Consider the following 26,765-nt stretch of genomic DNA (forward strand, 5'->3'; position numbering starts at 1 on the left):
TCCTCCCCTAGGGTTCATAGCACTAGAGCAGCTGTTCTGCAGTCATTACTGCAGTCCATAAGCAGCAGCAGCCACAGCTGTTATACATTACCCTAAACAGGCATCTTGGACAGTAGATTCATGTAATCATAGACTTAACGGTCATCTTCCCTCCCCTCAAACTCATTAACTCCTCCTCACTGTTACATTGGGGAAAACACTTAGAGATTATCCCAGTGTAAACAAGGAACACAGAATTCCTGGTATGCTTTTGATGGCTTTCTCTTTAGCAAAATATTCCACACGTACTGCCACGTGCATTGCACCAAACAACGGAAATTTGCTTTCTATGCAATATCTTCAGTCTACATCATCTTAATTTCCCCTTTCTTTTTCTGTATAAGCAAACTTTGTTTTTGAAGTGTACATACATTTTTTTTATTATGTACTGGAGATGTATTTGAAATGTGCCCTCTAATCTGCTCAATAAATGGAATAATTAGCCAATACTTATTGCTAATCTGCACATGCATTTCATATCCAATCCTATTTAAAATTCCTGTCAACAAAGCAATTCTCTTTCAGATTTCAATTCTATTTTTTAATTATTCATTATAATAGACTCCAATAATTTAATGCCCCATATTCAGACCTGTTAGAATCTTTCTAGCTGATCTTACAATTTCTAAGCAGTGTCTTCGTACGTTTCTAGTTTCTGCCCTTTTCTCAGTATTGGACATGCCCTTAGAAGACTAATGATGTTCTCTTTCCTCAACCAGGCTTCTTTTCTCTTTTCTTTCTCCTGTCACAAATGCTGTACTCAACACATTGATCATGATATACTTCCCAGTCATTTAGCACAGTTCACTAAAGTAACCAGATTTCAGTTCATGAGCTCAGATATTTTTTCCTTTTAAATAAAATGTAATAGCATTCTATCAATATATTACTGTGATACAATATCTCTTCAAGTTATAAATAAACCTCTCCTTAAGAAAGGACATATGAGTGACAAATGGAGGCAGAGATGCACCATATAGGTATGATGAATATACAGTCTCAGCTGTTTAAGAACAGGTGTGCTTAAGACCTAGTAGAGACTTTTGGATAATGATAAAAGGGAAGGAAGACTGGATGAATCTCATGATAGGGATCAGTGATATATCAAATCCAGTCAGAGGGTGAATAACTTTTCCAGAGCCGTTAACAGAAGCAATCAAATGATAGGAAGTGGTGACGATGGCAAACTGACTACCCTAACTCTGCTAGGTAAGTAATGCTGGAAGATATGAATTGTCTAACAAGTTCTTTGTATTTCCTGGAAATAGCCTCAGAAAGCCTAACAAGTAAGTAGGTACCAGTAAGGACTGCTGTTTCAATTCCTATTTATGTAGAGAAGTTGGTCAGGAGTATAAGGGACCATGTAGTTTGAGTGAAAGTTACCATAAAACAATCAGAGATCTTAAATACTAGGAAAGGAAGGAATTGCCACAGAGTCACAGAATGGTGGGGGTTGGAAGGGACCTCTGGAGATCATCTCATCCAACCCCCTGCTTGAGCGGGCACACCCAGAGCAGGGGGCACAGGAACACATCCAGGCGGGGTGTGAATGTCTCCAGGGAAGGGACCCCACAGCCTCTCTGGGCAGCCTGTGCCCCTGCTCTGGCACCCACATAGGGAAGGGTTTTTTTCTCATATTGAGGTGGAACTTTCTGTGTTCCAACTTGTGCCCGTTGTCCCTTGGCCTGTTATTGGGCACCACTGAAAAGAGCCTAGTCCCATCCTCCTGACATCCACCCTTTAGATATTTATAAGTATTTATGAAATCCCCCCTCAGTCTTCTCTTCTCCAGGCTGAAAAAAACCAAGTCTCTCAGCCTTTCCTCATAAGGGAGATGCTCCTGTCCCCTGATCATCTTGGTAGCTCTCCGCTGGGCTTGCTCATTCCTTCTTAAACATTCCTTCTTAAACTGGGGGGCCCACAACTGGACACAACACTCCAAATGTGGCCTCACTGTGGCAGAGTAGAGGGGTAGGATAACCCCTCTCGACCTGCTGGCCACACTCCTTTTAATGCACCCCAGGATACCGTTGGCCTTCTTGGCCACAAGAGCACAGTGCTGGCTCAGGGTCAACTTGTCTTCCAGCACTCCCAGGTCCTTCTCAACCTTCTCAGCTTCTTTCCAGTAGTTCAGCTCCCAGCCTGTACCAGCGCATGGGGTTGTTCCTCCCCAGGACCTTGCGCTTGCTCTTGTTGAATTCCATGAGGTTCCCCTCAGCCCAGCTCTCCAGCCTGTCCAGGTCCCGTTGGATGGCAGCATAGCCTTCTGGTGCATCAGCCACTCCTCACAGCTTGATATCACCAGTGAACTTGCTGATGTAACATGAGGTAATGTGGTGAGGTAACATACCACATTAAGAACAATGACATTCCAAACCCAGACTTTAACAAATGGAGGAAACAGAAGATAAGATCTCTTAGGCAAACTTTTGAAACCTTTTTTCGTTTTAATGAAAAAAGAAAGGTTCAGGAGAATGGGAAGTTTTAAATAGAACCAGTTCTAGAGGCAAAAAACCCAACCTATCCCAAACAGGAAGATAAAAATGAAGTACATGAAGAGACTCAAAAGCCTAAATCAAGATCTCTTGAATGACCGACATTTAAAAAAGAATGGTACCCAGACCGTAAACAATATCATCTATAAAGGAATAGCATCAATTTCTCAGGTAGGGTGGTGGATTAAGATGCTAAGTAAGATAAGTTTAATGCACCTAACAACAGGTAAGGTACATTAAACCAGAAAGCTAAAACATTTGCTAAATACTAAAGCATTTTTTTCTCTTTAGAAAGCAACTAATTGTGCCCAAGCACTTAGCATAATTTTAATAAAAGGGACAGCACAGCAGACAAGAAAAAGGGGAAAGGAAAAGAGTAAAACAATATTTAGATTTCCAATTCAGCAGGACTTAGCAATTTAAGAGAGGTGCCATCAACTGAAACAAAACTTTAGCTGTTAGGCCTGACAACATGTGGAGGAGGGGGAGGTCTCAGTATTAAGGCAGCAAAACTAGTACTTATATTTTTTCCCCTCCTTTTTATATGTATCTTGGGATTCACAGACTAGCTGATTAAACTGGGATATCTGAAAACTCACCAGAACAAATTATTCAAAAATCAATTTCCAAGCACCTGGGGATAATAAGATAATAAACAGACAACACAGATTTGTCAAGAACAAATCTTATTAAACCGACCTAATTTAATTTTTTTTGGTCAGAGTAATAAATGGATAACAAGGAAGAAATATTTGCAATGTAGCTTAACCTAAGCAAATAAGGGAGCTACAGTTTAGCTGAAAGTGCTCTAAGATGAGCACACATGGGCTGGAAATAAGGAATGCGAAGAGCAGATTTTGACACAAGATTACAGCAGAGAACATTTCTGCCTGAATTCCAAAAGGCCTGTTTGGGTCAGTCATCATTATGTACTGGCACGAATGATTTAGATATTGTATAGAAGACCTCAACATTCTAAATAATTTAAGAATAGATTATTCTAAGAATATATAAAATTATCTTGATAAATTCTGGAACAAGAAGTGAGAAAGTTCATGAAAGCGTATGTAAACTATTACATTTTAAAATAAAACACTTATAAACACAAAGGTGATTTAACTGGTTAATTCAATAGAAACAAAAAATGGGAAGTTACCTTACACCTGAAACAGGTGACATTAGGTATCTGAAGTGTCATATGAAGATGCAAAATTGCTATTTCACTTTGTTTGAAGTTTTTGAGGCCTCAGCTAGAGTCTATTGTGGGGCATCCCTCTTCCAGAAGACAAATCATCGGATAAAATGACTGTTGATGTGATTTGATTTGTTAAATCTAAAAAAAGGGAAGGCTGAAAAGCAACATGGAAATAAAGTGTGTTTCATATTGCACGTGATAAATAATTTCCATTATATGAAGGGAAAGCTGGCTTATTTGCAACAAAGACGATATAGTTCTGATATCAGGAAAACCTTTGCAACTGTTAGAAGAAATAAGTTCATCACTAGTTGGGTGAGGCTGTGATCTTCAATGGCTCTTATCAAAATAAATAAATTTGTCAGGATAGTCTACATATACTTGAAGTTGCCAAGAAGGAGGAATTATGTAGACGTAATGTCTCTGAGGTCACTTGCTGCTTTCTTTTTCTTTCTCTGTAGTCAAGAAGTTTGATCTTAGCTAATTTTGGGTTTTTTTAAAGATTGTTTCAGCAAAAAATGAAATAACTTCTCTAGAAGAGCTTTGTACTTTCAAAACCAACAAATGCCATGGTCAATGGACAGATCAACAGGCCAGAGAGGGAGAAGGAACTAACTAGCTAGCTTTCAGGAAGAAACGACTTCTTCAAAGAAGCATGTAGTACTGCTGAGTTGAGAAAGACTCCCAGCTGGGAGCTCCATACTCTCATCGCTCCCTCCTGCTACAGCATCTAGAACCAACATACTGAGAGTCACTGAAGCTGAAACAAAGCCAGACTGCATAAGAAGTACGGTCATTCAGCCTGTGGAATGAAATTCATACTGCTTGTTCAACTGTAAATTTTTTGAGGGTGACATTTGGAATGAGGCTGCTACAGCACAGAGTACTTTGGTCGTATGATGCACCTTTTCAGTTTACAAGTAGATGATATGCTGTGAAACCATTAACAAAAATTCCAAATGCCCCAACTCCCAATTAGATGTCTGGAATTCTTTTGTAAATTGAAATTTTACAAAGGAACAATCCAATTCAGAGAGATACAGAATACCTCACCACCTACCTACTGGTCAGCTCAGGCTATTGCTTGTCTAGCCAAAGTATGCTTAGACGACGGAACTAAAAAAGACTATTTTAAAGACCTTGTAGCTGAGTACATGTTCAAAGTACATATACTCATTAAAAAGAAACAAATTAAAAATGACAGGCATTTTGTTAATGCTGGAAGTGAGTTTTGGTAACACTATTTAAAGATAGAGATATAGAGATTGGAGTATATATATTGAAAAAACTGTTGTGCATAACAAAGATTCATGAAATGAAAAAAGAAAACTTTCAGCTTTAAAGCCTAAAGTTTTGAATAAAGCATATGTCTGGAATTTAAACAAATGGAACTCCTTTGTCAGATTTTGTTAAAATATTTGAAGGTCGTCCTTTAAGAGACTGAAGACAGCATGTGTCAAATTGAAACATCAAAAAGCTTTGATTGTATTTAGGTCTACTAGATAATCAGATGACTTCAAGAGATCTCAGCATCTTTATCCAATGCACTCAGATCTTCATCAAAAGTATTTATTTTCAAAAGTTAATCAAATGACAAAACACAGAGTAAACTCCAACTTTGAACATAAATAGTCTTACCATTCTATAGCTATCCCTCTACTGCATGAATAAGCGCTGTGCTAACTGCTATGACAAGCTCTTTGCTTTATGGTTCTTACCAGTGAAACATCTGTATTCTGACCATAAAGACTAAATCCTGTCCAAAAGTAAATTCAATTTATCCCAGCTGCAGTGTGGCTGTTTATGAATTTGTGCCAGCTTGTGCATAGGTCTGCACTGGAATAGAAAAACTAACACAATCAGAAGTTTATATATATTACAGATTTTTTCCAATATTTTAATACATCAGTTACAGCTGATAAGAACATCTTAACGGTTTAAGAGGCATGTTCCATACCATGTTGTATTGCCTGAACATGAGAAAATAGTTTATACCACTTAATTACTTCTTTGTAAAAACTGGGGTGCTTTCAATACAGACAATTCTAGACCTTTTATTCATATCAACTTTATGTGTTTCCTGGTCACATTTTGTAATCTTACAGGTCTATCTTGCAAATGGTTACTTAACACAAATTAGTCTAGGACTCTCTTTCTGAGTACAAATTACTCAAGGAAGAGGTAACAGGGAGAGAAACATATTATTATTACATGGTAATAACACCCCAATCAGCCATTTCTGCATAGCAGGTAAATACACTTTATTTTAGAAGGTTTACAATTGCTTTATTGCAATCCATATATTTATCAAAAGCTAAAATACTAGCTTTTTAGAGGCTAGCTTTTTATTCCATAACATTTTTTTTTTTTTAATTCAAGGAAGCAGCATTTTTTAACATGCCATACATTAAAGAAGGATCATTGTCTGTTCTGGGAAATATCTTCACAGTATTAACTGTGCACTATCTATATTTTGAGTTCTTATCCTGCACAAATAGTTGCTTGCTCCTTTGATTAGAAAGGTGGATTTGATTACATTTCAGATAGGAGTAATCTAAGCATTTTGTCCCAAAGAATCTCCATGCCTTACTGGTTAAGGATTATACAACAAAACTATTTTTTTTAATTGTTTAGTTCGGCAGAGAAAACCCTATATTTTTTCCTCTGGGTCTTTCTGATATGATATGTAGCTTTGGTGCTAATTTTATTCAATGTTTATTTATGCATTAAAATGCGAATTCTATGTTTGTGTGTATATATATATTTAATAATTTGTAGATAAGAAGCAAAAAATTATTCTGAAGGTACAGCTACAGGACAATGTAGCAGAAGACCTAGATATTTCTAAACCATAGTCACTCCGTGTCAGTTAACAAGCAAGTCTGTGTGATTAAGGAAAGTTCCGCTGGAGAGATCACAAACCACATATTACCAAAAAAGGCAATGGAATACAGAAATAAGTTACTTAACTTGAGATAACATGCAAGCAAATGATAATTGAGAATACTCTGCAACATCAACAGGATTTGGCAGTTAGGGTACATTTTAACAAATCTTCAACTCAGACAATGTTCCCATCATACCATATGGATCTCATAGCTAGAAATTCATCAGCAGTGCCAACAGATGTCAAAAAGCTTTCAAAGCAACTGCCTTAGAAAAGATTATATGTATTAACTTAAAACAATTTATAAACATGCCAAAATTTCTCAGAGTTCATCAACCTTCTCTCCTCCCTGCGCTTGCAGTGAAAGACCATGAAAATATTCTGAGGCTCACATGAAGAATGAAGCCTAGGTATTTTCAACTGCAGGGCAGCAAAATGAAGATGCAATGGGCCAAATGAAATTCTCTACAAATGAGAGTTCTTGGAATAGAAAAAATAAGTGAATTTAGCAACACATAAAAAAGATCTCAACAGGACAGAGGTGGCATGACCTTATTAGTGCCATAAGCAACATTTTATTCTGTGGGAAAGACTGAACAGAACAAAAACGTTACATAAATGCTAATATTATGCTGGAGGAATCTGCACTTTTCAGCCTTTTCAACAAAACTTTCTGAAGAAGAGTGTATTCAGGCAGAGAAAAAAAAAGCCAATTTCTCTTTTTTTGGCTAACACCCAGAAATGTTTCTCTTAGTGGTGTATAAATGTTCCCTCCCTCCCACGCCATGCAGACCAAAAACTTTCTGACCAATTTAGTAGCCTCAGATGGAAAAAAGTAATTTGACATCAACTGAGAGAAGACAGAAATGTTTCCCCCACTCCCACCCCCCCAATCTATTCACTAAAATATGGCTTTTTGTCTCATGAGAAAATATGGAAAATTCTCCTGAAATATAATAAAGTATTTCTAAATACAGCATTTCTGTTTGCTGCATAAGACTTCACAATAATCTTTGTATTAATTCTATGGAAATACTGAAACCTGTTTTGCATCTGCTCTTAAAAGAAGAAATTCTTAATAAGTCTGTGGAAGTAAAATATAACATTAAGATACACTGGTGTGACCACATGGAACATAACTGAATAATCTAAAGTAATTAAATCTTTGACATTTATCTTTAGAATAAGATGGACAGAATGAAAATTTACCTGTCTTAATAAAATACAATAAAGGAAATACCTGCCTGCACAGAAAATCAACGCAGAGGTCATTGTAGTGTTTTTGTTTTTCCCTTTCTCTGAGAAACTACTGTCTTACCTTCTCAAGCAAAGGAGATAAACAATAATATTGTCAGGAGACTATTTTTTTACAATTAATGGATGTCTTTTGATAGCAGTCTTCTCTATATAGGACACTTGAGGTTTAGGATATGTCATTCTCACAGAGTGGAAGCTAATTATTAATAATTACAGGCTTCCAATATCAAAATCTACGTTTCACTCAAATAACTGAAGTACTTATTAATTAAATAATGAATGATATAGAACTAAGCAATCATGGATTTTGGGAGGGGGAGCATTCCTTTTAAAGAGACTTTAGAAGGTTCAGAAGATGACAGTCAGAAAAGACTAAGGATCTACTGTTACATGAAGAACAATTTCTAGTAATAATCCCTGGGTAAGAATTTTATATGCTCTTTACTGGGACACTTACTCTTCCTGGACAGAGAAGACCACTGTCAGGGTATTGTAACTCAATATATACAACTTATGGCCTACCAGAGTGAAGTGCAGTATTTTGCAGTTGGTTGTAAAATGAATTTGTCAAAGGGTATCGAGAAGAGTTGAGTCCATTTTTATAGAAAAGCAATTGTGTTTTACGATTCATTGAAGCAACCATCTATTTGATACAAAACATGTCAGTTTTATAAAAGGCAAGCTAGAGAACTAAAAATGCTCCATCTGAAAGTACGGAAAGCTTATAAAAGCTGATGTGTTTTAAAAAAATATTGATGCTGCTAGTCCAAGAGAAAAAAATATGAAGAGAGCTAATTTTGCCTCTTCCCTATCAGCCTTCTTCACAGGCAAAAAGCCTGTGAAACCTAAGTTTCATTGCCTGGCTAGCTGAAGAATTATGTCAACCCTATTTAGTCAACAGGTTTGAACACATAGACTCTGGGTCCCTAATAATCTGTGGGCTATTTCTGAGAGGTCTATAAAAAAGTACTAAGAAAAATAAATTCATAGATACTGTACACCAGTAAAGGTTCTAAGTTTGTCTACACCACCAGTGAAAATATACCAAAGTCACCGGAACCAGAACAGCTGAAATCACTGGTACTTGAACCTGAAGGGTCACATCATAGGATTGTATATATGATGCTTGTACATAGCATTAAAATTAATTTCCCAAAATAATAAATAGTAATATAAATATTTTAGTCTATGTTTTCCATTTCCTGATCTGCTGAAAGAGAGTACAATCTTGGAGTATGTCTAAAATGCTACCCAAATAAAATCAAATAGTCAGATTATCCAAAAGAGTAAGACCTCATCTTAGCTACCAACAAATCATGATGAAATATCAGTGGAGAAAGTGACTATGACATCAATATTTCTTAAACCATGAAGCTATTCAGGAGCATATTTGCGAATGGTCAAGATTAAGCATAAGTTTTTATACTTTTGCTATTATCATACTTACATATATAGGTATTTAAGTGTGTGTGTATATATATATGTGTGTGGGTGTATATATATTTCAAAAAGCCCAAGTCAAAATTCTCAGGGAGTGTTACACAGAAGCAAAAAAATTTTTACAGAACACAGGAAACAGTGTGTCATTGAATCTTTACCATATTTTATAATACAGAGTAAGCCTTGTAAAATTCAAAATAGCCGCACTGGCTTTGAAATATTTCAAAGATTATTTTTAGCTACCCATGTTAAGTAGTCATTTCTAGAAGCCTACAAGAATGGCACAATTAGTTCTAATGTAATAATTAATATTTTAGTGATATTAATTTAGTGATTATTAAATTAATTTCTCAACACAGGAACACTATAAGGTTTCTTTAGGACCTTAGGTTCTAAAATAAGAAAAAGTAAGTACATATGAGAAGCAGCTCCTTTGGCATAGTTCTGTCATGACCATTTACAGGCAGGGCAGGGTATATCAGGCCCTTCAGCCAAGTGCATCAGATCACACAAGATGCTGAATACTAGACCTTAAGTATACTATTTTGGCAGAATATGCAGTATGCAATACTGAAAGTACTGTAACCTTCATCAGTAACAGTAAGACTTTCAGAAATCTCCTCATTTTCTATCTGTCATTTACTGAAACACAAACATTATTACAGATTCGATGTCTGACTTTCACTGAAGTCCGGTGTTGTACTGCCTTCTCTTGCTGAGCTGTTATTAGTACAAAAGAGTACAACAGTAAGCCTGACAGTCACGGACCAAATCTGTGCTTCACCTGAAGTTTAAACCATAGTTTATTCTAAGTCACAGTTCTGCCTTTTTCTCTAAGAAGAAAGCCCCTAATAATAACAACTCATTATACAATATTTCCCTAGTCAAGACTGCGCAATAAAACCTAGTGCTGCAAACTGGCAGAGGCTGGAGAATTGTTCTGGGACACCCTTTCTTCAGGCTAGCCCTGTTCTGACACCCTTCCCTTAGCGCTTGCTTTTAGCCACTGACAAAGACTACATAACAAATTGATTAATCTTTAGTCTGGGCTATTTGTATGTTCTTAGTTCTTTACTGATGTATCCTAGGTTCAGCATCAGTTAGTTAAGGATGATATTTATACAGTCTAAATACTGTATCTTTAGGGAGGCCTTTGAAATTCATGAGCTGTATCCTACATAAAGAAATGAGCACAGGCTGCTTAGAAGACCTACCTCCTGCCATAGTCTACACACAGGTTGTGATTTCTCAAGATCTTCAGGGGAGCAGGAGGAGGATATGCTGTTGTGAAAGAGCTGAGGCTGTTTTCACTCAGGCTATTTTCACTGTCTGTACTCCCCAGTGCAGAAAAACATGCCCAGACCATGACTATGACACTCAAGCGTGTTTGTAGTTGACAGGCATTACAGTGCTCTAGACTGTACTCAGGGAAGGCTGTAGATGTAAACAAGCTATCTGTTAAGTCATTTCTGAGGGAAACGTGGATATGAAAACCATTAGCAAAAACTGCAAAGGAACTAGTGGGTAGATTTAATTTTGTGAATATTATTAATGTTGGGATATTTAGACTGTGACATTAAACACAAACCTGTCTTTTACTTTTTTGCTTTCTTTTTTTTACTGACAAACCGTTACTTCTTTGATTAGTATTTCCTTCCCTAGATATGGGGACACATTCTCCAGTCAGCAGTATTTTTGCATAGGTGTTTAAAGTCCAGGAGGAAGTTCAACTTCTAGCTACACTTCACATGCGTGTATGCCTGCACTTGACTTCCTCAGTACTGACACCTGCAGCTCTTTCTTTTGGAAACTTGATCAGTTTGAACCTTCAATAAGATGGTAAATACAGCATGCATTTACGTTCTTAACCATTCACATAACTGAAGGTCCAGCCTATGAGACTCACTTCAGGTCGCATCAATTATCCCTACCATTGAAGGTGATGTAACTACGATTCCAGCTAAGTCTGTAACATTGAGATAGAGTGCTTAATAAGGCGCAACATGGGAGAATCGTTAACTCTGTCAGTCGTCTTTGTAATAATGCATTTTGTCATATAAACAGCCCAACAGCCTAAGATCTGCAGATTTGCATTTGGGTGCCTTTTTCTTATAGGCATAGACAGATGTGTTCCTCTTGTGGTAAAATATCCTTCAATGGCATTGCACTACATATATCCTAATATTGAAAAAGGTAAAGCTTATTATACATTCTAGAAATAATTTATCACCTGCAAGCAAGAAAACCAGAGGAATACCCTCCAAGCAGCATCTAGTTAATAACTATAAACAGAGGAGTATCTGTCCAGTGATTCCTAGCAATCAGTGTTAATTTTCACTGTCTTTGCATAGCTGTAGATAATCACATTCTTGTTAATTTACAGCTATGTTCTAATCCTTAATTTAAAACTCTACTGAGGTTTTGATTTTAGCACCTGGACAATCATTTGACAGTGTGCAAAGTGGCAGAATACCACCGGAAAACCTGAGACCTAGGTTTTGTCCAAGGGTATTCAATGTATAAAAGCAAACAAATTACCTAACTAACGGGGCATCCCAGCAACGACCCCATATAAGGGTGGCTGGTCATAACCTAGCCCATGCATGTGGTTATACAGCCTTCTTCCATCTTTCTGGTCTCTGGTCACACCATCTGGAATGATATAGATGCTGGAGTTTAGAAAAGCTGAGAACACTTTTTTTCCTTTCTGGGGAGGACTGGGAAAATTCCTGCACTTTTTCTTTGTCCCAGAGCTCAGGAATCAGTTATGCCAACTGACTGAGGTAATTAGATGCGGACTCAGATCTACTTGAAATACATATTAGAGGTGAGCTGGACCACAGCACTATATGGTTGTCCAGAGTTTCAAAGCTGGACTACACTGTCTTGTAAGTTATGGTTAAAGTTTTTTGAAATTAAAATGGGAACAGTTTGAATTATGAATCAAACCCAGAATAAACCTAAATTTGATGTATAGTGTAAATGTAGCAATCACAGTTTTAGTCTTTACAGATGGAAATTCCACTGGTATAAACAGATTAATATCATTGACTACATATACGAGTTAAAGATGTGGTTCTAAAAATCTACAATGAAACAAGATCTGACATGGGAAGTTCTACACATTCTATTGATGTATTTACATAAAAGTTTTCATTTAAAATCACTAGGACAGGCGACCTTATTTTCCTATATTTTAATGATGTCTGCGCAATAGTATTAATATTAAATATTACTAATTCAGTAATTTCTAGTTAATGAGGCAGGACTTTGTGCTGTCTTACTCATTTGGGATGTTATTCAACTGACATTTAACATGAAATAGTAATTATATCTTCTAAACATAAATGTACTTCTACAGTAGCACTCAAGTTAAAGTACAGGGATTGCAAAACCCTTCTGTCAAGCTTTCTATGACAAATTAGCATTTGACCCTTGGCACCAGCAGAGTGCCATTAATTATGCTTAGACAGCACAACAAAGACAACAGGTGCTTGTAGGAAGGTCATACAAAGGGCTTCACAGGGAACTAAGAAGTGATTGTTATTATAGCGCAAAGCGATATACATTCTGAAGAATGTATTTCCTGAAAATTGTTAATGGTTCTAAACAAGGAAAAATTAGCCAGTATCCCCAAGAATATTAGTGGCTTTTAGATTAAATGTACTACTAATAAAAAAAAAGCACAGATGTACCAAGCTGATCCAGCTTGAGGAAATAAAACATTTCATTAAAGATGTTGCAACTTTGTCTTCTTAAACTGGCTTTAACTAGAACTTTCTTTAATGTACAGAAGAAAGTCTTACACTATGGATAAACAGCAGCTTTTAAGATTTATTCTGCCGATCTGAACATGTTACAAAAGTGATGAGCAGTACTTACCAGCAAGAAATAAGGGAGGCCTACTTTGCTACTAAATTTTTACTAAAGACGAAATGATTAGTTAATTCATCTGTCCATGAGACAAGAAAGCTTGAAAAAGAGGTTTGATGAATACAACTGTGTTTGTATAGCTGGGGGAGACTCCTCATCAAAAGGCAGAAGGGACACCAGGAATATTATTGACATGGCTACAACTATATTATGCAATTAGAAGTACTTGGCAGCCCTTCTCGTTTTCATCTGTTCCATGTTACAGTAACAGATCGCTCCTGTTCCACCCATCTCATGCCCACTGCAGACTTCTCTAAATTTATTTTCCAAAAGACGTCATACCAGATCTTTTTTCTAGTAGTTATAGAATTTGACTGTTATTTGGCTCCTTCTTATGCTCAAGCTCCTGTCCTGACCATTTTCTACAACTGTGATGAAACACAGCTCAAATACCAGACTCATGTTTAAAGCATTTTGTGTTGCCTGTTGTACAGACAGCACAACAGACATTCGGTTGTAAAACCAAAAGGCAACTTCTCTCTTGCATCCCATTAACAGGCATACAGAGATCATGATTATTCTGGTGATGCTAAGTCACAAAACCAGTCTGTACGATGGTATCTTGCAGTGGAGCATGATTCTGAACAACCAACTATGCCTTTATAATAAAGGCCAAGTTGTACTTGGAATAGCCAAGATGATGTGGTTTGTAGCTCTACCTTATTAGTCCTCTCAATTTTTTAGCAAGAATTAAAAGGAAGAGATAATAGGCCAAAAATTTTCTTTCCCCTGGTGACCCACACAAATGACTACCCCATCACCTCCACCTCTGACACCATGGGCGAGAGCACATTTCTACCCTGTGAATGAGCAGGCCAACTTTATCCTAACTAAAGAATGAGTATGCCATCTTGATTTCCTAAGCAGTGAGACTGGCTAGTATGTTATCACCAACTGGTACATAATATGGGCTGCTAAAATCCCAACACTACCTTCACTTCTGTTTAAAAAAAAAAAAAAAAGAGATTGTCTTAAAACAAGTATTGAATATTTGTTAAAAATCTCCTCTTTATAAACAGATTAACATATTTAAAATTGTGAGTCTGCTGCCCTCCTTCAGGCAAACCACTTTCAAAATCATTAATATTAAAGTGTGAAATACAGCTGAGCTGATATTTCAGCAGATAACTCAATTTTAAAAAATGAAATATACTTGTCCCAGTTTAGATGAGCTTCTAACAAAAGCATTTTACCTTTCTTCAAGGTTCCTGGGACACCTGAGATGGGAGAGCCACCAAAAAGAACTGCAAGTCTACCATGCATAAAAGTACAGAGATCCTTACAAAGGATCCCTTATTAAGGTCTGGTAGACTCTTGTTCACTTGGAATCTTATTCATTCTGTGAATAAACAGGCCACAACAATGGAAATCAAAGGAGCTGTGATGGTAGCAATGGGAAAATAAGGACTTGAGGAGTAGGTGATGTGACCCAAGGTTACCATTATGTGGTAGCTTTTTTCTGAAGTACTTTATCATATGGTACAATCCCACTTTCTAGAAGGATGATATTTAAGGTTCCTGTATCTTAAACCAAGAATGCAAGCAAACCACCACAGATCCCTAGATATTTCTGTGATTTATCTACTGTACTATATAAGCTCTTGATCTGGGCATTTAAAATAATCACAATAAAGCCATGACCAATATATATATATTCATCTTTCATGACTATATCAATATTAAACTTCTGTTTTTATGCAGTGATGATGCCCAAAGTATTATTTTTAGTGAACTATTAAGATATATTTTTAAATCAATAACAAGACTGACATACAATATATATTATAAAAGATCCATAAAAACATATTTGAGATTTCACTGTCTTTCACCAGGACAGTAAATGGCAACTAGTTCTGCCATTAGAGCAAAATATGTGCAAGTTTAATTGAATGCATACTAAATATTCAATTTCTATGAAAGAGAGGTGAAAGATAACATCAGCCTTTATAAATTAGTGTCCCTACACAGAAAAAAGCAAGGTTATTTGTAAGGACTACAATGGCTATATAAATGACTTTATGGCTACTTATGATTTTGTTATATCTCTAGTATTTTTATGACCTATAATCATTCTCATCATTCTTTCAAACTTCGGAAGCAGAAGTTCCAAAAAAACCCCCTTCGTCTTGGCTTTAGTACCAGAAACATAGGAGGGACAGGAAGAATTATGTCCTCTCTTCTTGAGTATCTCTCATTTAGTCTTGACTGGAAAGCGCTTGAACCCTTGATCACTTACGTCAATCCTCTTCGTATCAAACAGGCTTCATCTTCTCAATTTAAAAAAACAAGGATAAATAACACTTACTAGCATCCCAGAGGTATTTTGAGACTACCTGGTTAACCCTTACATAATGTCTTAATAATTAATATATCGTTACATGTTCACTTACTATGCATAATCACCACCTACATTAAAGGAGGTTTGCCTACTGGCAAAATAGTTATTTCTATGTTTAATGGAAAGGTAAATGAAAGCAAGAAAATGCATAAACAGCTATTTCATATATGAAAGATGGAATATGAGAATTTAAAATCACTCTGATAAAGATTTGGATTGCAACTCAGTGATTCACCCCCACTTATTTCATTTTAATCCACTTTTAAAGCACATTCTACAAGAAAGGAAGCTCTTACTCCTGTGGGAGATAAGAGTAAGAGCAAAAATGGAACAGATCCTGGCAACATTAAAATTAATGTTGTCTGAGAAATCATTATGGTTATAAACCCTGAGCCTGACAGTTTTAATTCAAGGCTCACAAAAACTGAGAAACAGTTATATTTAACTTCAGTTTATTAACTGAAGGACCAGATGGTCTGAGCCTTTAGGGGATTCACTACAGACAGATAAATTGGGAAACAGGAGTCAACAGTCAGAAACTAAAGATATTCTGAAGTGTTTTGAAGGGTCTGATTTCTGATGAAAAACTTGAGAAGACCATTTTTCTAGAGAAAAAAAAAATCATGTTCCTGGAGACTGGTTTTCTAAGATGTTCTTCAAAACTTATATTCCAAAAGGTTCAGTTTTTATATCTCTATGGCCAAGTTCATATCCCTGAAAGGAGTTATTTTCATAAGAAAAGGCATCAAGACTTATATTTGTAAAAGGAGGAATAAAATTTCTTACCTCTTTGGTTGGATTTGTAACTGGTTTAATAAATAACATGATTAATGACCAGGGTGCCAAGTAAGAAGATTGAAACACTGAAGATTTAAATTAAATGCAGTCTATTATTTTATTAAGTTAAGTAGCTCCAGTGAAGGACATGTATAGGAATTAGTTTTAATTAATTACCCCAAACTCTTTAGCCTTGAAAGGGGAATTTGCATATTACCTTGCCTCTCCTATTTAATTTCCAGCTGGATTTAAAAAAAAAAAAAAAAAAGAAAGAAAGAAAAACCAGAAGTAGTGTCACACCTGCATATGAAGGATTATTTACTTCGTGGTTGTGTTCTCACTACAGAAGAGAACCATATTCTACTGAAATCCTTCAGGTTGCATAATGCCATGGAAACTGAAGATTAAGGTAATAAGACTCTGACTTCCTTTGTAAATATGACAGCTAGCACTATCTTTTGAAAAAGTTACTTTTATTTTCAAAGTAGCTGAAAATAATTTGAAATTACCAAATTTTATTTTTAATTTGAAAAGGATATTCTGATAACAATGTGGCATTAATTTAAATTTTGTCAGTACACTTTGAGCTTTAAAAAGATTATTTCTAGAGTCTATATCTTCAAGTAAGAGTAGGCCTTTCAGAGTGTAAGTAGCTATTCTGTCATACCTCCTTCTTCACAGGGGAGCAGAAGTGACAAAAAGAGACAGCCTCTTTCAGTATTTGTCTGCTAGAGATGAAAATATTCAGGAATTCTCATGTTCATACTACCAGACTGAATCTAGCTTTAAAAGTAGTAGTCAAAAATCTTAATCACCTAGCCTGTTCTATCAATGTTCCGTATAAAATTATTTACATGTTTTCTCATGTGGCTTTTTTTTTTTTTTTTTTAATTCTTACTGTTCATTTGTCCACACAGAAAGAAAACATTGTCACAACTGGATCTGGCAACCATACTGCCACTCTTGTCAGAAAAAACAAAGATTAAATGGGTACGAAAACTGAATTACCATTTCAGTCTTTAGGGGGCTCTCTTCAGGTCAGAACTCAAGCATTTTAGTGACAGTGTTGGGAAGCCTCTATTCTAGGAGCTTGCCCGTGGGCTTTGTCTGTTGTTCCTTACATATGCAAATTATTTCACTTTCTAGGACTTCAGTTGTGACAAACTTCTCTGCAGTTGGAACATAACATAAAACTTAAATTTCGTTCAACCTTTAGCACTGATAATTATAGGCAAACAGAATGTCTTTAAAGTCATTATAATCTCAGAAAAATATGTGAGACTGGAAAAATTATGCTACATTTTCCTGATGAAAAAGAAAAAGAGAGTAATTTAGTTCAGATGTCTAAGACAGGTCACTAATGATAGATAATGCATCAGTGACTCATTAAAAAAAACCAGCATTTTTTAGCAAATGTAGTCTCACCACTGAACTCTGATAACATCATTCCCAGTAATAAAAATCAGTCAATAAGAATATCTACCCAATTTTGTTCCTAAATGGTACAGACTGAAACAAATTCTCTCCAATACATTCTTCTGTCTCTATTGAGAGGCAAACAAAACAAGCTGTGTATTTAAACTTTCATTGTGTCTTCTGACTTATAAAACTATGGAAAAAAAGTCAGCTAGTACAAAAGCTAATATTTTAATTTTTCAATCAAACTTACCAGGAAGAGATTAGGATAATAAATTCTGGTATATATGTGGTCATCTTGCCTGGACTCCTCCTTTGATGCAACTGCTGTATCTATTTATCTTCCAACAGTTCAAAAAAGCAGGTTATTTTCTGTTACAAGGGGTGGGGTTTTTTGTTTATTTGTTTTTGAACATGCTGTCCAACAGCTCAAAATTCACAAAATAGCACAAGCACGGAAGATGACTTCTGGTTAGTGGAATATAGGGTAAGAAAGAGGGAGTCTGGGAGGAGATTCACCAGTCCCTTTGTAATACTTTGAGCTTACAGCAAGAATAGACCAAGAAATAGACAAGGAGTAAGAATTCCTGCTAATTCTGCAGACTTAGAAAAGTGTGAAAGGAAGTTGCCTTTTTAAAGGAAGCTATTCTGTTATGTTGTTTGTGACCAGTAAGAGGAATAAGAAGCCAGAAAACAAAATTAAAGCATGGGAAGACTCACCCCTGTGATGGCCTGAGAAGTGTTACAAGGGTGGCACAGGAGCCCAGATGGGTTCACCATCAAGAAACATTATCTACACCATTCTGGAAGACATTAAACATCAAAATGAAAGTACTCAACTGTTTATTTCAAAACTGGTGAACAATTTGACCAGTTAGTAAGTAGGGCCGATAATATTGAAATTCAACCACAGAAAGAAGAGAATGGCCTGAAACTAACCACTAAAGAGTATCCATGACTTTAAATAAATAAAAAAGAATCAAGAACCACCAACCAAAACCCCAAGCCCTGCAAACAAAACTAAAATTATACTAGCAGAAGCCGAAATGCAGAAAATCCAAGTTAGGGTAAACTTTTTAATTTCTTTGGGGCAAATGCAGATGATCCAAAAGATATAGGGCAGCCCTTAATTATTCTCTGTTTTGATTTTTTGGATTATTTTGTTTGTTTGTATGTGGTTTTGTTTAAAAAGAAGGATTTACCAGTAAGGTCATCTGTACTGAAAAGGAACACAATAGCACTAGTGAGGTCCCTCGTGTTCAGTATTGGCACAACAGGGTACAAAATTATTAAGATTTAATTTAAATCCCTGGAACAGACTTTTCATCAAGTATCTCTCTTGCACATACACACACACATATATGTATACAAATACATATTACATAACAAAAATCTAAATAATTCTAAAAATGAAAGTTTTGTTACTGCTTCCCCAGTTTAGTATGACTGCAGGTAGACAAATATTTTATTCAGTTTCCAGTCCCTGTGTTCCTTATTGTCACTAGTAACGTCTACAAGTCTGTCTCTCCTAGAGGGAGACAAAATCACGTCTCTTCCCCTGCCTGCCCCCCACCCCCCACCCTACTTGCCTGACAAGTAAATACATGCTGCCATAAGATGCTAACCAAAAAAGGAAAATCAATGTCCCTTGAAGTGTTTAGAAAAAATGGTCCCCAAAATTTATAAATCACTTGTGGTACTTTCAGACTTCAACATCAAATAGATTTTGATAAAAGGGACTAATTAGTTTTTCTTTTCTTGGTGACTTTTAAGACAGAATTTTGAATTTTAATATATTAGGACAGATATGTAACTGTTGGTTCCTTCTCTTATCCCACTATGTTTCTCACAACTTCTTTATGTATTATGGTAAAACACAAAGCATTGAATAGTGAATATGTTCCAAGCTTTCAAAAAGCCATGGAACTAATCTAAACACATGGAAGAAAGGGTAGCAGTAAAATTTCCTGTTCTATGAGATTGTTAGCTGCTCACGGTGTTAAAGTAGATAGGGCATACTATAATTCGTATTATATAAATATTTTACATCAAACCTATGCCAACCACAACAGTAAGGATATTATTTACAGAAAACTTAAGATAAATTCTAATGTTTTTTTCCTGTGAACAGGCCTCAATTTCATTTGCATATCCATCATTCACCCCTTTCAAAACGAACACGTTCGATGCATCATTTATAGGCTAACTACTGCAAGAATATTTCAATACTTTCAACTCCTATTTTCCGTTAGTGCAAACTAATTTTCTGTAAGTAGTTTTGAAAACAGCTGTCTGACAACAGACAGGCCTAAACCATGTATAGATATATATGATTTCACAATAACAGGCCTGCTCACACCTGAGTCCCTTGATTCATAATATGAAAAGGAAGGTAGATATTTCTAGAGACAAAAGGCAGTGATAAATATCTCACTTCTTAAAAAACTGTGGGTATCTAAAACTCAGATTTATTTCTCTGATAACAGTTAGCAATATTGAGGCTTTAGGAGAGGTTATATTTTACTTCATAACATAATTTTGTCCGTCAGTTGGCCTCACTGATACTAAATCTCTTTGATCCTGATAAGGTCAGCACAGAATGCATCAGCCACACCAAGTAAATAATTATTTATTTCAGCCTCTCCACCTAAAATTGATCTAGTGAACATTTCAGAAAAAGTAGAAAAATTCAGACCACTTCTAACAAGATTAATGACACAACAGGCCTCTATTTTCTACAACCTGCAGTGGTAAGAAGAGCAGAAAGCACCAGCACAGTTATTGCTTGCTGTTCATGCTAATGTCAACAATGCAAACAAACCAAGAGCAGGCACACCTTCATCAACTGCAGGCCTTTCAAGAAAAGGATTTGTGGTTTATAATGTTGGGAATATGAGTAATTTTTCCCCACACATTACTACATTACCAATAATCAGGAAAATAAAAGGTTTACTATTTCTCTTTAGCCAACTCGCATGTATATCTAACACTTGAAAATTATTAGCCTGATATGAAGTAACCTCTGTAAAAGAAAAGCAGAAAAATATGCAAGTGCTGATTATCATAATTTACCACATCTAAACTGAATTGTTGCAAATAATCAGAGATCAAAGTACCTACAGAAGGACTAGTAAATTACAAAATAACAAAAGAAAGCTCTTCTATTGTTTAAATACATGACTGCAGGAGATCTGACTGGCAGAATGACATGTCAGATGTTTTCAATAACTGTACAATACATGAATGCTTGTACTCTGTTGGTCAGTTCTTGTAGCACCTGCAGAGGGCTTTTTACGATTATTTTCTAGTAAACTATGCACAGTAAATGCACTGTGAATGTGCACATCTTTTATCCTATTTCATGACAATAACACATTTGATTTATCTGTATATTTAGGACTGCAACATGTTATTAAAAAACTCTGAAATATAATGAGTGAAGTTTTATTTAGCTTCTCTTAACTTATGGCAGTGGTAGTAGTTATTGTAATTTAGGTATTTATAAAACTTAATGGAACAGTTGCTGAGATACCTGTACATTGTTTATATTGCACATATTTAAATAATGCAAAAACTTTGCTGAGAAAAAAGAACCGATAGCAATTCAACCCTAAAAAGAACTTCTGGCTCAATATGTACTATGTATCATTTTTTTCTAATTATCTAATCTAGTTGTTTTCTAATTATCTAGCCAGTTGTTACTGAGATGGTCTCCAAGGAGTCTGTCTAATGATTATTTATTAAATTTCTTTAATTTGGAGGAAAATAATTATTGCTTTCACAACAAAACCACCAGTGATGCAAAAGTAAAAAGGTGAATACTAAAGACATGAATTGAAGGCTGCTTGGTCAATGTTGTACATGACACGGGTGTAATATTTTGGCTGGTTTTCCAAGTTGGCGGCAAAGATTTCAATGCAAGCTGTAAAATTTACTTTACTTGTGAAGCTTGAAAGTCTCATCTACATATTGTTATCTTGGTTGAACTATCATGAAGATCATGGAAAAAAGAAAAAGAATAGAGCTTCTACAAAAGGGAACTGAGGAAAGATGTAAAGGGTAAAATATACTATAATTTTCATTGATCATTAGAATTTTGATATCTGTCAAAATTCATGCTGCCTTTTCTCTTTTTCAAATGGAAGCTAAAGTAAATTGCACACAATTTAACGTTATTACTTGTATTTAAGTTTTTAATTCCTTTATTACTGAAATATACTTTGCATATGGCTCCTACCTCTCCAGTTCTCCCAAAACATCTGGAAACACCACTTTCTATCCATTGAAGTCCTTCACCTGAAGTCCTGGAAAGGGGTATTGCTGGTGCACAGCAACAGCAGTTTCCCCTTTTTTTTCCCATTATACTAGACATGCACGATTTCTCATCACACTGAGGCCACAGGTCAATCTTTATATAAAATTACTGGAATGGTATCAGTAGGTTAAACTCTTAACTATTTTGCTAGGAGATTGGTCCATGCCTCTCTCACAAACTTCTTGAATCAGAATGACATCCTATTTCCTGAATTCAGATTTTAATCTGAAACTGCATTTTAAGAAACCTTGTTAAACTATGCTTAATTTGAGAGTGTGATTTGATAACCTAGGCAGCTAATAAAATCCTCCTCCCTTTCTCACAGTGATGCATGTTTCTTGTCAAAAAAAATGAAGTTGCGTCTCCATTACTCGAAGCTTACCATATATTTACCAGAGGTAAAAATGGACTCATTCTCTTGAAGCAAGAAACTTCCCTTGTGTCCTCCAAGCAGCAGTAGCTTTTATCTCAGCATCAATCTGTTTTCAAAGCACTTGACAAAACCAGTTAAGACTTACACCTTTAATCTAGTTTACACGCATTATCCAGTGCAAGTACAATTTTAAAAGCATATATACATTGCTGAGTAGAATGCTAATAAAGATATTGCTGTGTTCAGAGATAATTTGATTCTTTTTCTTAAAGACACAGGTCATTTATTGTAATACCAGACCTGTATGCTTTCAACATTTTAATAACTTTGTCAATGATATACTGGCCTTTGTCAATATCTTATATTGGCTGTGAAAAGGAACTCTTGACAAGATTCATTACCTAACAACGTGTATGAGGTTTTCATTGTATTAAAAAAAATATAGTATTAATACTAGAGTATAATGCAGGGTTCTTTAATTTCTGTCTTTTGAAAATTGAGATCAGAATGATGAGACAGTGCAACTATTTTATTTGGGAAGCTCAAGGAAATGGTTAGGTGACATGAAGAGTCCTCTGCAGAGATTTACACAGAGGCAACTGTGTATTACCTTGTTGCTGTTACTACCATTGCTTGTCAAGGGAAATGTCTCTGCTCAGTTAGGAGGAGTCTTCCTGTTCATAAATTCTTTTCCAGCAATGACATTGTTTTATTTTGATTGTGGGCTAAGCAAACACTCAAGACAAGAAAAAAGCCAAACTGCCTTTCACCCCCGCCCCCCCAGCAACCAGACATCCTTTTACTTTACCAAATACAAACATGATACACAGTCTGCCTACTATTTTGTATAGTATTATATTTGCTCACAGAATCACGGGAAGAATATTCAAATAATTAAAAATTATTGTAAAAACTTTTGCCGAAATATTTCATCTATCATGTCTAAAATTGTTTAGATTTTAATTTAAAAATCCCACGTTCAAAACGATTTTAACCTTGGGCAATCACAACTATCAATTTTTATAGTTACTGAAAATATAAATATTTTAGCAAACATTCACTTTTTATTAAGAAAAAAATCAGAAAACCCCATAACATAGACCTCTCAAATACTTTTCTGCCTAAGGTAGCTACACAGCAGTCAACAGATGACATTCTTTCTTTATATGATAATAAACCACCAATTCCTTAAAAATTTCTGCACTGCAAAAATGGAAATTTGTATTCAGCCCTTACCAGAACCAGCTTTATCATGAGGTTTTCTGCCTATTATACATTGGCAGTCACCTTATCTGCAGAGCATAAGCAGAAGCATCACAAGCAGCTGAAGGGCAAGATGTGCCTGACAGCTTCTTTTGTCAAGAGACGAGAAAGGAAAAATTTAAAACTGGCCCAAAATATAAAAAGATTAGTTTAAGTGATAAGCAGTGCATTAGTACATTATTGGGAAAAGAAACACATTACCTGATTAGTTTCTAATGCATTGCCTTCCTCTAGAGAAAACAGAATCAATGGAAAAATGAATCCTAAGAGAAGGGACATAATAAACAATAAAGGAAAGAGAAATAAAAATGTCATAGAAGAGATTGAAAAAGTAGTGAGAGAGAAATGGGTGAAAACAGTCCTGATTGTATTAATTTGTAGTGATTTCTTCTAGATTAGCTCAATCAATAAGCAAATTCCTCACAGGCAAGGCTTCAGAAGGTCTGATTTAACTTCTAAGGAATTCTTAGGCAAAAAAAAATAGTGACAGATTATTTTTTAAAAAGACATTATTCAAAACATTGTAAGGAGTAGTATTTAAAAAAGAAAGAGGATGACATTGTGATTTGCTGTCAGAGCACATGGATTTCACAGAGTAGATGGTCTTAAAACAAACTGTAACTCCTTCATACAAGATTATTCTCTTGTTATGGATTTGTGTATATCCAATGCTCTGGGAAGTCAATCAGGAGAGATGGCCTGTCCATCCTCTGGCAATAATCACTGAAGCAGGATTTACTACTGTAATGCTCCCGTACTTTGCCATGGATTGGATAACAGGTACAGGTCTGATGGCTTCACTACTCTAACTCTCTTCCTACTCTACAAGTCTCACAACCTGTAGGAATACAACAAATTCCAACAAGTTTGTCTGACTACACTTAGATATGATCAACCTGAAAATGCAGACGCTTCTTTCAAACAGCGTGAGATTTATGCCTTTTAACAAAACATAGCCACATAACCAGCAAAGCTTTCTGTGATCAGGCAGGCAGGAAGAGGATTTACTCCAACAAACAGTAGTCTAACACTAAACATTTATCTTGCTGCTTAAGGGTTATAAGGTGCTTGTACTTCAAAATAAGTACTTAGGAGCCAATACCATAGGAAAATATAAACAGATATAAGATGACAAAAGCAGCTGGGTATCTTGACACGTGCTGTCAGCAGCTTTATGAAAATTTTATGCACCTGAGGCTCCTCACTGATAAGTTTTTCTTCATTCAGCTCTGTAGACTTACATGCTTGTTTACTCTACAGAGATAATATCTGAGGAATTAATATGTATTTTTATTAAATTTTATGCTGCGCTCTGCCTGGCTTGGCTGTACAACCCTGTTATGGGACATAGTTCCAGTAAATTTATACTCACTTCATTTCAATTTTATTGCTGTTTATCCATCATAAAAAATACCTGAATAATTTCTCATATCCTTTCATTTTATTATTTTTTCATTTTAAATTTATTTTTGTTTAAGGGTGCAAAGGACTGTAGGATAATTACTAAGAGAGCTACTATTATGTAACAGTACGAAACTGTATAAAGACATCTCAAAGATGTCATGGTCAAGCAAATTACCCTAAGTATGCATTTAGACTCTGAAACCTTCCTAGCAATTTCTGCACATTGCATTTTGCAGATGTCCCTTTCAGCTGTAACACAGCTTTTGGAGCTATAGCAATGCCATGTGATAAAAAGGGTACAGCATTTTTCAATATGTAGTTCCACAATTAAAATGATCTACCTTACTCCTTATTGGGATAATGAGAGGTCAGCCAGTCCTCCTGCATGGCTTCACAGAAGAAAACACTCAACCAGAATGAAATAACAAGGTGAGATGGAGAAAAAGGGAGAGGAAAAATGTCTATGTTTTCAAGACTGATTAAGCAAATAAAGACAAAGTTATTCTACATGGCAGAAGTATTATAGAATGAGCCTCTTACACTCCACAGGAAAATTTTTGGGAAAATCTGGAGAGTGTACATGTGTTAAGAATGTGTACAAGGGACAATCAAGAAAAATTAGAATAAGTTATTAAAAGTCTTAATTTAAAGTAAATGAATAAACTGTACTCAGACATTTCTGTTGATACTTTTCTTCATAACTAAGTGGCCTGAATTCAATTTGGCTGAGTTAATTCAATTCAGCTGAACTGAATTAAAGCTACTTTGATTCTGGATAAAGATGCCTACTTAGGGTTTCATTTAAACACTTTCAAAATTCATTCAGGTTAATCTTCCCCAGTGTCTGCATGTAGACCATACCCTTAACCTGAGTACAAAGGGAAATGAAGCAATAATGCATGGAGTGCCACTATAAACTGTTATGTCTAAAATAATCTCTTCAGCAACTCAGAACTTATTGCTTTTTAATGAATTTTAATGCATTATTTTGATTTTGATGCATTATTTCAATACATATATACATATATGACACCTATAGAGGGGAGAGGGGAGAGGCTTGCGCTCTCTCAAGCCCTTTCAACAGTTAAGAAAAATGGAGTTGGTTCCATTATTTCTTCTTTGCAAATCAGCATGGTCTGCTTTCACAACAGCACAAGAGAATGCACTAGCAAAGCTCATGACATGAGAAAAGGAGTTCTTAAGAGTTCTAGCACTAGAAAAATGTTCCTACACTTTTTTCTTCTTCATAGTTGTGTGAAGACATCACCATAGCTGTACATGAAATCTGTAGCCTGTTCCCTTCTTGCACTGATGATGATTAATTTAGTGTCCTAAGGTTGTGAACCTCACTCCAGTACTTGTTCACTGAGCTGAATAAACATCTCCTCCCTGACTCCCCAGGTTATATAACAACTACACATGACACATCTGCACATTTTGCCTACAGAAGGTATATTTAATTTTTTGATTCTCCTACCCACAGCCCAGTTGCAGAAAACCCATTTCATTTCAAAAGAAGTTTATTCTCAGATCCTAATAATTATAAAAGCTTCCATTATTTCGACTGAAATATAAGGCCAATCAATTTTACTATTGTACCACTTAAAAGGATACTGCAAAATCAGCAAATACA

At 35.6% G+C, this 26,765-nt stretch overlaps 1 protein-coding gene across 2 annotated transcripts in view; it reads right to left on the reverse strand.

Annotated features, from left to right (window-relative positions):
- ADGRA1 (adhesion G protein-coupled receptor A1) overlaps window positions 1-26,765 on the reverse strand; it is a 291,575-nt gene that overhangs the window by 88,095 nt on the left and 176,715 nt on the right. The window contains exon 2 of one of the 2 annotated variants that reach the window (XM_064463876.1): window positions 18,498-18,580. The exons of the other annotated variant lie outside the window; for it this stretch is intronic. Coding sequence (XP_064319946.1) covers window positions 18,498-18,557 — 60 coding nt within the window. The 5' untranslated portion in view covers window positions 18,558-18,580. The remainder of the gene's footprint in view (window positions 1-18,497; window positions 18,581-26,765) is intronic. 2 annotated transcript variants of the gene reach the window in all.

The sequence above is a fragment of the Phalacrocorax carbo genome, chromosome 12 (assembly GCF_963921805.1).
Source record: "Phalacrocorax carbo chromosome 12, bPhaCar2.1, whole genome shotgun sequence".
Classification (NCBI taxonomy): domain Eukaryota; kingdom Metazoa; phylum Chordata; class Aves; order Suliformes; family Phalacrocoracidae; genus Phalacrocorax; species Phalacrocorax carbo.